The 18,136-nt window shown below is 42.2% G+C and overlaps 1 protein-coding gene across 6 annotated transcripts in view; it reads right to left on the bottom strand.

Moving 5' to 3' along the window:
- LOC127674814 (F-box-like/WD repeat-containing protein TBL1X) overlaps window positions 1-18,136 on the bottom strand; it is a 158,000-nt gene that overhangs the window by 6,806 nt on the left and 133,058 nt on the right. For all 6 annotated transcript variants that reach the window (XM_052170553.1, XM_052170555.1, XM_052170554.1 and 3 more), the window contains 12 exons: window positions 15,235-15,348; window positions 13,442-13,587; window positions 10,297-10,558; window positions 8,683-8,815; window positions 8,197-8,338; window positions 7,863-7,926; window positions 7,660-7,757; window positions 6,668-6,728; window positions 6,102-6,223; window positions 3,851-3,925; window positions 3,330-3,457; window positions 830-995 (listed from right to left, as the gene is read on the bottom strand). In XM_052170553.1, the coding sequence (XP_052026513.1) occupies window positions 830-995; window positions 3,330-3,457; window positions 3,851-3,925; window positions 6,102-6,223; window positions 6,668-6,728; window positions 7,660-7,757; window positions 7,863-7,926; window positions 8,197-8,338; window positions 8,683-8,815; window positions 10,297-10,558; window positions 13,442-13,587; window positions 15,235-15,292 (1,455 nt within the window). In that variant the 5' untranslated portion in view covers window positions 15,293-15,348. The remainder of the gene's footprint in view (window positions 1-829; window positions 996-3,329; window positions 3,458-3,850; window positions 3,926-6,101; window positions 6,224-6,667; window positions 6,729-7,659; window positions 7,758-7,862; window positions 7,927-8,196; window positions 8,339-8,682; window positions 8,816-10,296; window positions 10,559-13,441; window positions 13,588-15,234; window positions 15,349-18,136) is intronic.

Genomic DNA, 18,136 nt, shown 5'->3' with positions numbered 1-18,136 from the left:
ACTTTCAGTAATGTAGCCAAACAAGTTTTTCAACTGGAATGATAACCCAGGGCTGAAATATAGCTCAGGGAAGACCACTTCCAAGGCTCTAGGTTCTATCTCCAGCACCAAAAATAGAACAAAGACCTGCCCAGTATAGCACTTCCCCCACCTCCAGTCTACTACACTAGTTCTTACCTACTTCTACTCTTGATATTCAGAATTGCCTATTCGTGTAAACCCAGGGATTCCCATTGTGGATATACTGACTCCAAACCGCCCCCCCCCCAATCTCTGCTGAAATGACAATCCAGTACTCATAGAATGTATTAAAGAAATGAGACATTTGCAAATGTGAAAACTCCAAGCCTTGTATTTCTTTGTGCTCCAAGATGCTTTACAGTGGATAGGGGTGAAGGTCAAGTTGGTTGTCCCACAGTGTCTCCCTGGAAAGCTTTTATTGAAAGGCTACCCACAGCACCTTTCCACAAATGGCAGCATTTCTAAGGTGACAGAAGTAGGTCATGTTTTTTCTTTAGCATGTCATAGGTTAAGTGGTCCCTGCCAGGATAAGACAACTGAAGATAGTGGTTTCTCCAAGGGAGAATGCTCTGAAGATAACAAACTGAAAGTTCTGGCTTGAGGTCAGAGTCTAGAGGGTACGCTCCAGGATTGTAGGTGGCGATGATCCTATATCACTGAGGTCCACAGAGCAGACCACACAGAACCTGCAATCTCCATGGGGGAGGGGCTCTATTCACTGAGATAATTCATTCCCCAGCCCTCCTGACAGTCCAGGAAGTGAGAACATGTCTTTCAGGAAGAATTCAGCCACAAGTCAAGACATTACCTGAGTATTCCAGATATGGACACACTTGTCAAAGGATCCACTGGCCAAATACTTCCCGTCAGGGCTGAAGGCTACACTATAGACAGGCTCCTGATGCTTGGTCAGTGTGTGGATGCAAACACCTCGCTCCACATCCCACAGTCGAACCGTAGAGTCAAATGAAGCACTAGGAAGATGACAGAAAAAACAACCACTGAATAAGTTGGTTTTTCAAATCTCTATGATGTATCTCATGTGAACAGCCTTTCCATTGTATTTGTAATATACTTGAATTTGTTTTATGAGAAGATCCTATGGAGCCTCTTCTCTCCAGAGAAAAGTAAGCTGCCACCAGACGAAAGCCAGGAACTTGCACAAGCCAAGTAGTTTTCCCACTTTGCCACTGTGCTCATTTTTTTCTCTAGTTTCCATATTTCTTATCACAAAATGCTTTTGTAGACTATTCAACCAACTTTTCTAAAACACTATCATTTTTTATACTTCCATTTGAATAACTAAGTCTACCCAGCCATGACTGGAGAGAAATAAAAACAAATTGAGTGAGATGCACTTACACATAAGAAATTCTAAAACTACATGTGCATGAACAATCACATGTGCATATGTAATTACATTGGCAAGGGCTGCAAAGTTTAATTATTTTCAGAATTAAAAGTACAGCACATATGAAAGGGGCTGTCATCACCTGACTTTCTGTTTTTCCATAAAGTCTCACAAGGCTCAGTGTGTCCTTTTCTTGTGAGTTTGAGGATAATGTATATCTGCTCCTGTTATGTACCGTGTAATACCAGAACAACTATGTGTAACCCTCCATTATTGTAATGTAACTAGGTTTTTGGATAATTATTGAAAAAGGAGAGCCGTGGGCTTCTTCTAGTTCACCCACTCAAGTGTTTGGATTACTTTTGTGTGTGGTTTAGGTTCCTTTTCGTTTCAGTTTCTGGTGGTGATATGTATGCCAGACAAATGATGTATACCCAAGAACTACTTACAATCTCTTCTTAAAGATAGCCTTGAATTGAACTCTTTCCACAAAGCTGTTTTGCATTTCCAGAAAAGGCTACCCACTCCACTACTAGGTGCTTCCTTCCTTAGAAGAGAACTACTTACCTGTTACTTCCTCCACAATCCTCTAGAACAACAGAGCAAGCTCCCCACTGCTTCTTGAAAAATAAATATTCTTTTGTGTCTGGTTTCATCCAGATTAAGCAACCACATTGCATAAATCCATACTCCAAATATCCATATCATGGTTTTCAGATCATTCTGGCTTAACACTTTGTTGCATCTGTCTAAATGTTTTCATTAAACTACCTACTAGGGGGTAGGGTGTACTTGATGGTAGAGTACAATCTTGCCCAGCATGCACAAGGATAGAGGTTCTAACCATACACCAAAAGCCCAAAGTAACTTGTTTTGGATGAGATACCTCTGCCCCTTGGTTCTGGGACTTGGCTGACTGGCATTTCCAATATTAAGAGATCCAGGTTATCTTTGGCTGAGGCAGGGAATCCTTTATCTCTAGTCAAAATCTCAGTACTGCAGCCCTGAATGGAGCCTCAAGAACAAACTCAGAGCTCCATCCAAGTTAAACTCAACTCAACTCAACTCTCCTCTCCCTCCCTCTTTTCCTTTCTTTCTTTCTTTCTTTCTTTCTTTCTCTCTCTCTCTCTCTCTCTCTCTCTCTCTCTCTCTCTCTCTCTCTCTCTCTCTCTCTCTTTCTTTCTTTCTTTCCCCTTCCTCCCTCTCCTCTTTCTCTCTTTTTGGTTGTTTTCAAGACAGGGTTTCTCTGTGTAGCTCTGGCTATCCTGGAACTCACTCTGTAGACCTGGCTGGCCTTGAACTCAGAAAACTTTCACTAGAGTAAGCCAGCCCCTCCCAGCGCCGTGGGGGGGGGGCACCTTACGTAGGTTCTGGTTTTATCAAACTGCAGATAAGAAACCTTGGGCAGGAAAGGGAAAAATGCATCTTAGGCAGGCTCATAATCCTAGCCCTTTGGTGGAAGTAGAAGGTATATCTCTAAACTAGCCTAATTTACATGACAAATTCCAGGTCAGTCAGGGTTACATAATCTCAAACCAAACCAAACCTCCTCTTCCTCACACATACACAAAATGTACTGGACAAGTTCAGATTCTTTGCTTGGCATTGTTCCCTAAACTGTCTGTACAGCATCCTTATTGTATGGATATTATACATCATTGAGACATGACTTAAAGTACAAGGGAAGGTATTCAGAGGTTGTAGGTCAAACAAAATTAAGCAACTAGGGACTTTGTTACCCAAAGGAGTTCCTGGAACCATCTCCATGGATATGGAGGGAGGAGATATACTTGCTCTTGCCTCCCTTCAAAGGGGACGGCCATTATTTTTCAGTCTGGAAGAGCTTCAACACTGCTTTCTCTAGATTTGAGTGAGTCTTCCAGCAGAGTTACTCAATAGGCAGTGAATAAAGCTCGGATCAGGAAGGATTGAGAGCTGGGAGGTTGCCCTGCTTTACCTTGCTAACATGATGTTCGAGTTTGGGTTGCTGGTGGCTGGTCCTGTGGGGCTCCACTTGATGGTATATATCTCTTTGCTGTGAGCCTGGAGGTCATGGACACATACATCCTGCTTCATACTCCAGATCTGGAAGAGGCATTGGTAACAGTGTGAGCTAATACCGTACCACTAACTGAGAATGGCTCAACACCTTTCATTCTGTTGCACCTAAGGGAGCACTGCTTAGGTGGTAGATATGTGAGAGGCTCACAGGCCAGCAAGGAGTCCACCAGGCATATTATTAGCAGGTGACTATGAGGAAAGATGCTGGTGGATAGGCCATAAGTTCTCTCAGTAGGAACCATGGCTTCAATATGTCAAAATTTCATGGAAGAACAAAAGTTTAGACACCAGGAAAGCCAAGGAGAAAAGACAGTCCAAAATAATATTTCATATGATAAGGTTTGGAAGGGTTGTGTGCCTATACAGCAGGGCCTTGTCTAGGATTAGGCAATGCATCCCTTTAGATACCCATATTACCTTTAATGTCATGTCATCAGAGCAGGAGGCTAGCAACATTCCAGAAGGATCCCATTTGATAGCATTGACCTCATTCTGCAAGAAAGCACCGAATTTCAGAAAGAAATTATAGCTTTTATTTAAGAAAGGCTGGCTCTAATAAGGAACAGTAGCATTTTGCCAGTGCTGCAGTGCAGAGGGCCTTCTGAGAAGTCACAGGGTATCAAAATAAAAAAAAAAATCACAAAAACCTGCACATGATTATGCTCTCTTCATTTTGCTTTGCATTCATGAAAAACCCTGCCATACATTATAAAGGACCAGCCACATACTCATCCATATTTCTTTAGGGAAAAAATTCCTTACTAAGGAAAACATGAAAAATGTGCATATAATAAGCTAGACAAATCAGTTACTATTTATTGCTGCTCAAGACAGGGTCTCACTATGTAGCACAGGCAAGCCAGGAGCTCTTTATGTATCCCAGAATGGCCTGGAACTATTCTGTTAGACTCCTGAGTATTCTGACTACACATATGTGACATCGAGCAGAGCTAAAGAGAGTTATTTTTAAAAGTAGACTTTGATCATCTCTTTCCTATGTGTTTTTAATATTACAGTTTCTCTTCATCCTGTTGAAATACCTGTAGCTTGTTGGATGAGGTAAAGATAAAGGTGAAGATGTAACAATGGCAGAGACAGATAGAAAGTAAAGCCATCCAAAAGCACAAAGACATACACAAGCAATTCGTATGTGCAGGGAAACTACATCAGGAACTATAGTTAGGAAAAGGCATTGAAAAATAAAATCCACTCTCCTGTTTATCTGTGCTGAGTAGCAGTTCCCTCTGAAATTAAAGGCTTCCATTTTGAAGGGAAACTTCTTAAGGCAGGATGTTTTCAGGGAGTTATGAGATGAAATACTACAGAGAAGCTCATTAAAACAGGAAGTGAGCAACTCAAAAAAACCTTCAGAAAGTCCCTAAAACTGACCAGATTCATTAATCCCCCAAGTCCTCCTACAAATGTGTGTATATGCAGAAAAGACTGCCAAGTCACTCTCAGACAAGCACAGTTGCCCGGAAGAAGCAGAGGCCAGCTGAGCTTTCTAGAAGAAACAAAGATAAGACAAGCTACCTGACAAACTGAACCACACAGAACAGGGCCCATGGCAGTGCAGTGTGCTCTAGGTTTCTAGTTTTTATGGGCTGTCACCCATGGTGGGGTGAGCTTTGGCAATTTAGCACTCTTTGAGTCTTTTTTTTACTTCTATAAGTGACCCCTCACCCAAATTCCTATAAGTAAGCCCAAAGTTATTGATCATCAAGCTGGATTTGGGGGGCCATACAACAAGGAAACCGCCAAATATTCCTGCCTTCTGAGTACCAGAGGCTCCAAGACTGGAGGAGAAAGGCTTTGGGTGGGGAAGGGAGAAGGGGATGTGTTTATATAAAGAACTATCTGCAGCTCTGCCATATTGACAGGGACAGCATGCAGAGCAAGGGCAGAGAGAAGGATAGAAGGGCTTCCTCAGAGGAATCTTGGGAATACTACTGCTATTAACTGCTTCCTCTATCAAGACAGCTGTCTTGGCCTTACAAACAACTTCACACACCAGATTATATTCTAAATAATTTCACACTTCTCAATGTTGTGGCTAATCCCATTTGTAAGTACACCAAGTTTTGAAAAGGGTGAAATTGGAAGAAGCTGGGAATCCAAGGAGCAGGGTTCTCTGTGACTAAAGTGGAGGCAGAGGGCTTGATCACAGAGCATAGTGTGTGTGTGTGTGTGTGTGTGTGTGTGTGTGTGTGTGTGTATACACACGCACGCGCGCCTGTCTGTGAACTCAAGTGTAAATGAGGTAGTGTACATGTCTCCAACTGTAAATGTGGAGAATCAGCATTGGTGAGAATCATTTATGGAACTGGGAAGCAGGTTGTGAGAGAGGTAAAGTCTAAGCAGGAACAAGATAAATCAGACTTAAAATATGTGCCCCTATTAAAAGCTAAGAAACAGACTGGGGTTAGAAGATAAACAGGTTCAGGACAGAACAAAGACAGGGTTAGCTAGTAGCTACTCTGATATACTCCCAAGATCACCGCCCAGAGATGGGTTAATTCGACCACCAGGGCAGTCACAGAAGCTCTCAGCAGCCAAGTGGTGCTGAACAAGTAGTCTCTCCCGCATAGTTAATTTTTAATGCTGGCACTGAAAAGATACATACCACACTTTCACAATCCCCAACCTGAGCATCAGAACTGCCACTTACAGTATGTCCTTGGAAGGTTTTGACTGGGCGATCACAGCCAAGCCTGCACACATGAATGCACATATCTGTGCTGCAAGAGGCAAAGGTAGTGTTGTTCTGCCAGTCCACATCAAGGGCAGGTGCTGCAAAGCAGGAGGAAAGAGAGGAAGGACATTTGCCTGATTAACTGAAAATAGAGCTCAGTGATGCAGACAAAAGCATCCCCAGGAGTCTAGTGACCATGAATACTACCCCCAGTGTGAATCAGCTATACTGACACCATGAAAACCATCCTTCAAAGACCTTAAAGACTCTCCCTTTCCAATTTGTAAGATGCTTCTGGAGAGAGACTGCCATCTTTCTCTAAAATGCAAAAAAACCCTCAAGGACAGGCCCAGTTATGGATAAAGGGAGGTACTAGTTATTTTTTGCTATGCCACATATTTTCTTACTTCCAATACTTTGTTTCACAGTTGTCCGAAGTCCCAATGTCTTGACACTTCTCTGCTCTTAGGCAATATCATACAAGCTTAAAGAAGTAAAACCTTCCTGGAACTACCTCTGCATAACCACAACAGTGAACCTACCTGAATGAAAAGGGAACTGTTGTTTGGCTTCTCCTGTGTGAGCGTCCCAAATTATTGTTGTCTGTATTCCACAAACAGAGGGAAAGTTATTCTTCTCAAAGAACAATTATCTAGAAGAATGTCTTGTACCAGAAAAGACAACCAGCCCCCTTTCCTTCTAAAAATTAATTTAATATATTTTATGCCTATGTATAGCCAGACTCATATCATGTATACATGCAATAGTGTAAAATAGTCATATGACATGTCAGTTCTATATTTCTGATCTAAGTCTATATTATATACACTGTGCATTTCACACTCAGTAATATTAATGAGAGCAACTGGTACACAGCAGCCTTCAGTAATATATGTGGAAATCTACCAAACTTTCCCGTTAGCTCCCAAACCCAGAAAACCATTAAGTAACAGGTAAGAAGGCACATCTGCTTGCCCTTTGGATATTGTTTCAAAAGAAGTGCTATAGAAACGAGCATTTCCAACAATCCCCTGTCACTCCATGAACCGAGAGAGCAGGTGGAACAGCCCAAAAATCCAACGTATGGATTGGAAAAAAAAATCAAACTGTAAGTCAGCTCCATGAGTTTCTGTGAAGTTTGCCCTGTATCAGGTCTCAGAGAATTCTGCCATCTACAGTGGGAAGCAGTGGTTTATCAGGTGAGAAAAGGTGGAGCTAGGGGAGGAAAAAAGAGTCTGTGACTAAAAATTGCTCAATGGATAAAAGTCAACCCAGAAACATCCACAACCGAATACTTTTTATAAACTCCATTTAGAGATTTCTCTTTCCATCGCGGGACTGAGAGCACATTCTGCATGAAGGTCTACAGAGGTAAATATATGAAGTGATTCCTTGTTCAAGTCAGCAGAAAGATCAAACCCGAGAAATAAACAGCCTAAGTGAGTTATTTTACCAAAGAAGCCAACAGACAAAAAAAAAAATAAACCCACATCCACATATAAAAGGGATGTATTTAAAGTTGGCATTCACTCACCTTGTCTACACCAGCACTCAAAATATAATTCCCCTTCTTGTTCCACTTCAAGGCAAAGATGGGGCCTTTATGTTGACCTAAGGTGCTGGCTAAGTTACCTGAGATGGGAAAACACAGACATAGTGACTTCATAATTACTCACTATTCACTCTAGGCTCACACACCAAGTCCTTCTTAACACACACAAGGAATTCAAAACTTACCATCTTCTGTCCATATTCTTGCAAAACCATCATAGGAACCTGTTGCCAACAGTGTTCCATCGCTCTTGGGGATAGAAAAAGACAAAACACATTAGTACCTTCTTATACTCTTGGGTACTTTCCTGGGCTTCCTTCCTACATGGGGTGGTGTGGCAGAGGCAACACAAGTTCACGACAATGGGGCTAACTTCCCACCCCCAGGCTGTCTTTCCACTAGGATCTGATCATGAGTCCTTGGTACCAGTACCCCAATGTGGGAGCTAAGACAAAGAACTATCTGCCTCTTTTGAGTTTGCACATGCTTCATTTGAACACATTGATGGTAGAAGCTTACATTCCAGTCCAATGAAGTGACATCTTTATTACTGGGAACGTCATGTCCACCTTCACGGATACAATGCCTCAGCACAAGCTGTGTGGAGCCTCCGTTGCTGTTCTCATTAAGGTTCCATATCCTCGCAGTGGAGTCTCCAGATCTGCAGAACCAACATGGAGCATTTGACTCTGGTTCAATGGGAAAATGTGACTGATATGGGGCTAGGTCTCACATCATTAGCATGTGCCGCTGTCTTTTCTACTGCTCTTGCTCAGTTTCTTTCCTCTCCCATATCTTCTACTTACTGACCTGAGATGTGTCTTACTCCCCACCAAACAGAGAAATGGCTGGGACCACAGCCTTTCCCACAGTACAGGGTGCACAAAGCAGCCTGTTCCTCAGTTTTCATTTATTAGGAAAGTCAGACAAACCAGCGCACTTTCCTCAATACTGTACTCCAGAGAAGAATGCAGACCCAGGTACTTCCCTGTCCCAAATTCTTACCCAGAAGCAAGTAGGTCACTAACAGGATTCCAGGCACAAATGAAGACCTCAGACTCATGGCCTCGAAGGACTGTGGCTTTACTCGGTGGAATTTCAACGTCTCCATCTATTTCCATTGGCTTTGAGTGATTATCTGCCAAGCAAACAAGAAAACATGGTCCACCAACCCATTAAAAATGCAGCTTTAGGCACTGTTTTTTGTTTGTTTGTTTGTTTGTTTGTTTGTTTGTTTGTTTGTTTGTTTGTTTGAGACAGGGTTTCTCTGTGTAGCCCTGGCTGTCCTGGAACTCACTCTGTAGACCAGGCTGGCCTCGAACACAGAAATCCTAGGCACTGTTTTAAAAATACTTTGTACATATCAAAGTCATAGTACATCCGATGAAGGTAAAGAGTGGGCATTTCTGCAGTTTGGTGCACATTTTGTGTTTTTGTTTTGACAGTGCTGTACTGTATATTTGTTCCCAAAGTTGGCTGGAAGCTTGGTGCCCACATGGGAGATATGGCAGCAAGTGATGGGACTTTAAGAAGTAGTTCCTAGTGAGAAGTCACTGTTAGTCATTTGCAGTCTGCTCTGACTTCTTTTTCTCTCATGATGCCCTTCCACCTTGCATTTTCACCTCAACTTCCATCACGGTCATGCTCATGTGTATGCATCACCTGGAGCTCAAGTAATATGTCTTTTTTCACTTATAAACTATTTTCTTCTGTTATGTCATTACAGAAACAAAAAGCTAACTCATAGTGCCACCCAAGAGAATCACACAAGAAGCCCAATGAGATGGCTTAGCCAGTCCTGGAAGAGTGATGAAATGAGTTCAACGCCCCAAGCCCTGGGTCGAGAAAAAGAACCAACTCCTGAATGTTGTCTTCTGACCACAGCATGCTTAGCCATTGCAGAAGCAATAAGGAGAAGCTACTTTGAAGTAGCAGACTGTGAAGTCCAGGGTTGGCACACTGACTGCACCAGGCCTGAGGGACAGTGTGGAAATCATAAACCTCAGTAGGTAGCAACAGGGGTTAAGCCTTTAGGAAGCACCATGAACAACTGCAAGAGCTGTGTGTGCACACAGAACAAACCCGCTCTGTACATGAGCTAGCTGCCAATATACATTAAGGCATGTGTTCACCTCTGCTCTGTTCAGGTTCAGGGCTAACGTGGGCATGGTCTGACCTGCTCTGACTCTACAGAGTTACCCAATAGGGGCTAATGCTCTGGGGGTTTGCAATGATAAAGCAATGTTAATGCCCCATGTCTGGGGCTGCTGCCCTTAAAATTACCTTGGCTTGCGGGTTATAACAAAATTGAGCTTAAGAACCTGAGGATGAGACACTAGTGAAGTACTGGGATTGAAAGGCAGCACAAATGATACACTTATAGGAGCTCCCCTTGTGGTATGGATATTCACACAGGTGCAAAATTTCCTGAAAGCAAGGGAGGCCTGTGAAGTCAAAGATGGAGATCAGGTGGACGGACAAGAAGCAAAACCCAGAAACCAATTAAACAGATTGACAGCAGGTCACGCTTTAAGCATCCCTTCAACTATACATAGACTCAAGAGAAAACAACAACATCAAAATAATGACCGCTTGAAGACCAGAGTACTCTCCACTTACTTATTGCATGGGCTCCATTTTCTTCCCCATTCACGGTGGCTTCTCCATTCTTTGGTGGGTTCTGCTGAGCAGCAGCTGCTGGTGTTGTGGCCGCTGTGCTTGTGGCTGTGGCTGCGGCTGCTGCCGCTGCAGCTGCTGCATTGGCTTGTTGCTGGGCGAGTTTCTCCCGAAAAGCTTGCTGTCTTGTCTGGACCACATCGGGCATCACAGCATCAATTAACGATAGCGACTCAATGGGACGCCCATCAAATACCGTGCCATCCTAGAAAAGCAAGGCCAGGGTTACCCATCAGCTACCACGGACCATAGAAGCTGGAATGAACTGGGAATAAGATCCAAGGGATTTTTGCGGTGGGACAAAATTAGATGGCAAAGAGGGAAGGGGGAAGTGGATGAGGAGGACCATTCATGGAGAGCTAGCAGTAGAAGACCATCCTTAGTGATTTCATAGATGTCTAGCTAAAAGCATTATGGGTATCTAAACAGGGTTATTTTTATCCTATGACAAAACTTGCTACCACCAATGTAGTGGTTATTCAACCAGTAGAGTAAAACTGCCTCCTTGAAGGACAACTCTCAATGTGGCACAGGCATTTTCAGTTGTCAACACTGAGATCATAGATTTATATTGCCATATACTGAGCAGAGGCAGGTCAGGCTGCTTCCCATCCTCAGGTACACTGGAAATCCTTCCTCTGCGCATCACCCAGCCACAAAGGTGTAGTGCTGAGACTGATGGCAACCCTGACTGGATGCTACCACCAGATGCTATCAGGCATCTTTGCAATGACTATTTTTAACAAGGAAGGAATAATGAGCCCAATATAAAGACAACTGCACCATTCAGAATAGGACTCCGGCACCTGGGTCTACCTGAATGTGCTTATATATGCCTCCCTGGGCTCAATGTAGAGATGAAATATCAACATGATGCAACCAGGCAATAGTGTCTCTTCATTCTAAAATGTATTAAAAAACAATACTTTGTCTGGTTTCCACCTACCATGAAAACATTTCCACATATCCTTAAAAAAAACACAGGAAGTTCTTTCCTCAGGAAATATTCCAAATATTTGAATCATGAATTTCCACATGCCTCCAGGCTGTCTGCTGGATGAAAAACCATGTGCCCATATGCTCTAAACTTCAATTATCTCAGAAATGGAGAGGCACAAGTTTTGGCTGAATACTATTAAATAACACTTTGCCCCAGGTGAATTTTTTTGTTTGTTTTTCTTTTTAAATTATAATACAATGTAAAAAAGAAAAACAAGAAAAGTAATACGACATAGTACATTCAGTATGACTCATCAGCCACTTGGTCCTGGATTCTGGCCATGAGTGACCAAGATTGATGATAAGTCTTGACCCTTTTGTGTCTATTTTTTTCTTTCATAGAGATAGAGCAAACACTGTCATGTGGCTGGGGAGATGTCTCAGCAGTTAAGAGTACGAGCTGCTCTTCTAGATGACCTAGGTTCAGTTCTCAGCATCCATACAGTGGCACACAAACATCAGAAACTCCAATTCTGGGCAACGTCATGCCCTATTCTGGCTGTTGTAGGCACAGAAACCCCCAGTGGTACATAGGCAAAGCAAATATGCACATAAAATAAAACTTACCAAATGTATTAGAAAAAGAGGTAGGCCACTGTCAACATAACAAAAATACCGCCATATCTGAGTTCTTTTTTTTTTTTAATTGTTGGAAATACATAACGAAGATTATTTACCCCTAGGCAAACACAAGTCTCTTGGATGATGAAAAAAATATAAATCAGTGTTCAGAAGGATAACTTTTTAAAGTTAAAAGAGAATATAGCAAGAAAGAGTCTGGGTAAGACATTTCTAATGGTGGATCAGGTTCAGGGAAGGAGAGAGATGGTATGCATTGGAGTAGGTCAATTGAAGTATGTATAAGAAAGCAATAAGGAAACATTATTTTGTAAGTTAAAAAAAAAAAACCAAAACAAAGTATGGACAGAGATATCTTGCATGTATAGCTAAAGCCATAGACTATAAAAAATTAGTGCTGCTGAGACATAATCATCACTCAGCTGGGAACCCTACATGCTTTGTACCACCAATCTGTCAGGTAAGATGTGTCCGCTGATATAAGTGGCCTGGATGTTGAGGGTAATTAAAAGCTGCTTTCTGATTGGATTTGAGAACTGTTCCACAAGTGAGAATTCATATTTTTTTTTTTTGTTTGTTTGTTTTGTTTGTTTTTTGGCTTTGGTTTTTTTTCGAGACAGGGTTTCTCTGTATAGCCCTGGCTGTCCTGGAACTCACTGATGAGTAGACTAGTCTGGCCTCAAACTCAGAAATCCACCTGCCTCTGTCTCTGTCTCCCAGAGTGCTGGAATTACAGGCATGAGGCACCACCGCCCAGCTCATATCTGGTTCTTTAAACCTGGCCAAAAGCAAGTGGTTGGGGAAGATGCTGCTATGGTTTTGCTAAATGGACGTGGCATGCCTATCAAATTCTAAATATCCATGTTTCAGCCCATAGATTAATGTTGCTAATAGCTTTGGTCAGAGAAGCTTTTTCTTTTTCGGCAGTGTGCTGTACTTGCTACAGAGCCTTATAAGTAGTAAAACTGCTAGAAATAAACAAACATTGAATGTGCAGTTCTAAATGAACAACTATATCACTTGCTCCAAGGCTCAGTCGGGGAACATGGAGGAAGGGGATGACAGAGAGAATGTAGGAGCCAGAGAAATGGTTTGAGTGTGAAATGCTCTTCAAATTTCCCTCTGGTTATGCCCTGTCAGTTTGACAGAAAATAAAGCCTCTCTATGAGCATTCAGTAAGGTCCTGCTTTGAGCAATCTGCCCTGGGAAATCAGAAAGAAGGCTTGTCTGCTCATGCAAATCCCTGGAACAAAGTGGATAAAAGTCTATTTGTAAGAATGAATTGGTTGCTTTCATCAGTCAACACCTTGTGATTTTTCAAACCTGCACAAGGGGGCATCCAAAGCTTACTGATGGTGCAGTGTCCTGTTTGTAGCTTCTACTTTCTCCCAGATACCTTAGAATGTTCGCCAGACCTGTGTACAGGGATCATATATATACATACATACATTCTTCTGAGATCCGCTAGGGGGGCTCTGGAACTCTGCCATATTCTCAGGAATGAACATACCTCGTTGATGCTGATCTCCGCCTCCACATACTGCAGTCCTTTCTGAAGAATGGAGATTAGGGCTGCCGGTGGTACTAGTGTACCATTGATGTTGGACTGGCTGATGTGGCTTTCGATCCCAAACGTGAAGGCAGAGTGGGAAAAACCTGCAGGTGGAGGGAAGCAGAGACAAGTGAGAGGGAGGTAAATGTGGGTTGGAGATGTGAACATGGAGTTGTGGGTGCCGAGGGGCTTGGGGAAGGCTGTAGAATGGAAGTTCCAGTTCTGGTTAGGGTTGAACAGGCAGAGAGAACAGGAGGCACACAGAAATAAGAACTGGTGCTGGAATATGATTAGAAACACTTTGATGGCAAAGCCTGGCTCTTACATGGGAGGTGGGGAATTAAACATAGATTCACATCCTTGTAGAATAAGCACTTTACCTATCAGACCCTCTCCACAGCCCTTAGATGCATTTTGACTGCCATTTTCAACATAAGATGGGTTTAATAGGAGTTGACTCAAACATTATACTGAGGAGTTTACTAGTTTAGCTGTGATGTAACCCCCACAGGCCTATATGATAAAGACTTAAGTGACAAACCAGTGGTACAACTGAGTGGTGATAGAGCCTTTAAGAAGTGAAGCCTACTAGGAAGAAATTAGGTCACCAAAGATGTGATCTTAAAGGGGATACCCATTTCCATTTTTCTCTCTTTGCTTCCTGGCTGCAATGAGGCAAGTTACTTTGCCATGCCACATATTACGCCATGATGTTCTCCCACACCACAGACCCAAAAGAACAGGACCAAAGGAACCATGGACTTCTGAAAGCCAGAAAATCCCATTTCCTCCTTTACTTTCATTTGCTTGAGGTATTTGGTCACAGTGAAAGAAAGTTAACTAAAATAACTACACATCCAACTCCAGAAGGTGGGGATGCATTATATCTTAAGTGTGCCGAGACCCTAGACCAATATGGTCTTTTCTTCGTAAAAAGAAATGTGGTTACATTTGGACATTAGGACTAAAGTGATGCAGCTTTAAGCCAAGAAATGCCAAAGGTTGCCAATAGGACACCAAGCCTAGGAGAGGGATAGAACTGACTCCCCATAGCCTACAGAAAGAGATACTTGCCAGCAGCTTCACCAGAGATTTCAATTCTCTACCATGGAAGTGAACATGGGGTGGGGGGTTCCCTATTGGACTTAAGTGGCTTGTTGCATGGGTAGGTACAAGAGTAGGTTTTCATTAGTGTCACTTTGTAGATTTTAAATTTCTTCAGGTTGTGAGAATTAAAAAAATGTTTTACTTGAGAACTAAAATCACTCATTGGAGAAATCACATTAGACCATGGCAAGATAGCATTTTGCCCACTTGAGGCTATCTGAAACCAACAGCTACCCACAAGGACTATTTTGCCAACTAGAGACATAGGTGTCTAGCTTTTTAACTATATACCTTGAAGCAACATTTTGACAAGGTCCCATTCGCTATGTAGACTAGGGCAGCCTTGAACTAAAAAAATCTACCTCTCTCTGTCTCCCAAGTGCTACCATTAAAGGAGAATGTCATCACACCTGGCTCAACTGCTCTTGACTGATTTCCTGTTGGGAGAAGAAAGATCATGCTCTCCCCACACTCCAACTGAATAGTGAAGTGCCTTCTAAACCACTCCTCTGTCCCTTTAACATTCTTACAAAGAGTATTCTTAGATCTTTTGATGATCCAATAGTCTGGCTTGCACTAGTGGTCAACTGTTCTGTCCAAAACATATTTAAAATGATCTTCCTACAGAAAAAAAAGCTGGTTACCTGATTCCTGGAGGTAGCGATATACCAGAAAGTTCACCTCGTCGCTGGTAATGCTCATCTTAGCCTCACCTATCGGCGATGAGGTCTTCGTCTCAATCAAGTGTGAGCCACCCTCTGTTAGAAAAACATCAGAAATACTGTTTTGAATATATTTTGTGTATTTGTTTTCTGAATGTGCATGCAGTGTGTGTGTGTGTGTGTACGCGCGCGCGTGCGCGCGCGCTAAGGACAGATTCAAGGGCCTTATGTATGTTAGCCAAGTGCTCTATTATTGAACTATAAGCCTTTGAGATTATTTAAATACAACATCACATACATATTATGCATTGACCAATTGCCATCACATTGTTTTATACAAGACAGATAGATGTATGTGTATATATACATGAACATATAAATATGTGTTTATATAAAAGTTGGTTTCATTTGTGTATACATGAACATATATGAGTGTGTGAATGATAGTTGGTTTGTCAACTTGACACAATTGAGAGTGGCCTGAGACTCAATGAAGGACCATCTAGATCAGGCTGGCCTATGGCCATGTCTGTGAAGGAGTATCTTTTTTCCAACATATTTTCATTGACTATTTGGGGATTTTAAATCATACACCACCATCACATTTATTTTCTAGTCTTTTCCTGTCCAACTCCCCGTCCTTGTTACACCCCCAGCAAAAAAAAAGTGCAATTTGTAATATGTCTAGATTCACTTGAGCGTGGTCAAAGCTTCAGTGACCTATTCCCTAAATGGAGACAAGTGAGTCCTTATCTTCCTGCATCCCTGCCAGAAGTTATCTACTGTGGAGGGCAATACGTCAGCATCCTATCATAGTTTTAAGAGTTCTCCCCATGGCTTCCTGTCTAGGCTGTTAATATTTTGGGGAGGAGGGGCATCATCCATGTCCTTTTTTCTCAACAGTGTGTCTGCAGCCACCAATATCTCTGTGAAAGTGGCTTATTTGTTCTTTTAAGACCACAGGAACATAGATTATAGTCTTTGACATGGTTTGTGATATCAGCATAGACCACAAACAGGGTTCCTGGGTTACAGTAGAGCCATGGACTGGGATAAAGCCCTCCAATGTAGCTGGGATCACAGATATCAACACGGTATCCTACCACAGCATAAAACACAGCCCTCAAAGCATAGCCTTGATAGTGTTAATTGATAAGGGAAAGCCCAGCCCATTTGAGTAGCACCCAGGTGGAGCTGGATCCTGAGTGTATGAATATAGAAAAAGAAGGCTGAACACATGCACACATTCACATTCTCTCTCGATCTTTCCTGTGAACTATCTGCTTCAAGCTCTTGTCTTGACTTCTCATCAGTAACGTGACTGTATCATGAAATTGTAAGCCAAACAAACCCTTTCTCTCTTAAGCTGGTTTTGTCAGGGTATATTATCATAGAAACAGAAATACAACTAGGAATTGTGTGCAAGGTGTGTGTGTGTACATACATACACATATACGGGGGGGGGGGGGAGGGAGGGAGGGAGAGAGAGAGAGGAGAGAGAGAGAGAGAGAGAGAATGAATGAATGAATGAGAATCTTCCAGGCAAAATGTTTTCCCCAAAGAGAAAAGCTGGCATGTATTTTAAGAGCGTCAGGATATGAATCATACCAGGAAAGTCAGATTCAGGGTCAACAGAGAGTACAATTAGCTGACTTTGTATTTAGTCAGTGAAACCACTGTGCATTATAATTCATAATGTGTATGGTAATGGAACCCTGCACATATGGAACCCTGAACAGACATGGGCAGATGTGGCTGGATCAGTACTTTACCATACAGAAGACACCTAAGTAGACTGGTAGTGATGTCAAACCTTCCTTGGAAGAATGACAAGTGTGGTCCTTGGGAAATAATGCGTCACAGTGTCCTTCCTCTCTTAAGGAAGTTTAAAGGGGTCTTCAACATATAACTAAAGGTCACTGTACATACAGGATATGAGAACCCCAAGGGTGGTGAACAGGTGTGGAGTCAAGTAGCTACATATGTCACCTTATTTCTGTGTCAGGGCTACAAGTAAAGAGATTCGGGGAACATGGGGGAACAGAGAGAATCTTATAGAAACAATTGTGCTACACCACCAAATAAGACAGATGAATTAGTAAGAAGAAAATACATTGCATACATGTGTGATTTTTCTGATTTTTCTATCAACAACTTGTTATGACTGGGTAATGGGATGGCAGAAATCATATTGGGTTATTAGAGTGACAGAAAGCAAATAATTTGAAAAATGGGTCAAACAAAAATAAGTGAACTATACTTTTTAGTATTATTTTTCAGGCTAGATCATGGAAGGTAGTAAATGGGAGACTCTAAAATATGTTCTTAAGACTGCTCATCTTAAACACATAGGAAATAAGGAGCTGGCAAGACAGTTCAGTGGTTAAGAGTACACACTGCTTATGTTGGCACCCACACCATGCAGCTCACAACTTCCTGTACCTCCAACTCCAGACCATTCCCAATCTCATTTCCCCCTTTTTATTTTATTCTCATTTAACAAGACTTATTCTAAGTTTAGGTATACATGTGTTTTGCCTGCATATAGGTATCTGTACCAGGTATGTGCAGTACTTGCAGAGACCAGAAGAGGGGGCATCATATCCTCTAAAACTAGAGTTACAGACTGTTGTGAGCTGCCATCTGGTTGCTGGAACAGAATCTGCTTCCTCTGCAAGAGCAACAAGTGCTCTTAACTGCTGGACTCTATCCCCCATATCCTCTTTTCCCCTTTTCATTAAAAAAATGTGTAGAATATATTGAAGGCATGTATGTCAGTGTCCACAGAGGCCAAAGAGGGCAGATTCCCTAAGATTGAGGTTACAATTAGGAGCTGGTGCATATATGCCAGGAATTAAAGCCAGGTCCTCTAGAAGAGAAGCCA

The sequence above is a fragment of the Apodemus sylvaticus genome, chromosome X, assembly GCF_947179515.1.
Source record: "Apodemus sylvaticus chromosome X, mApoSyl1.1, whole genome shotgun sequence".
Taxonomy (NCBI): Eukaryota; Metazoa; Chordata; class Mammalia; order Rodentia; family Muridae; genus Apodemus; species Apodemus sylvaticus.
The sequence above is the reverse complement of the archived record's forward strand: the minus strand, read 5'-3'. Positions and strand labels throughout refer to the sequence as shown.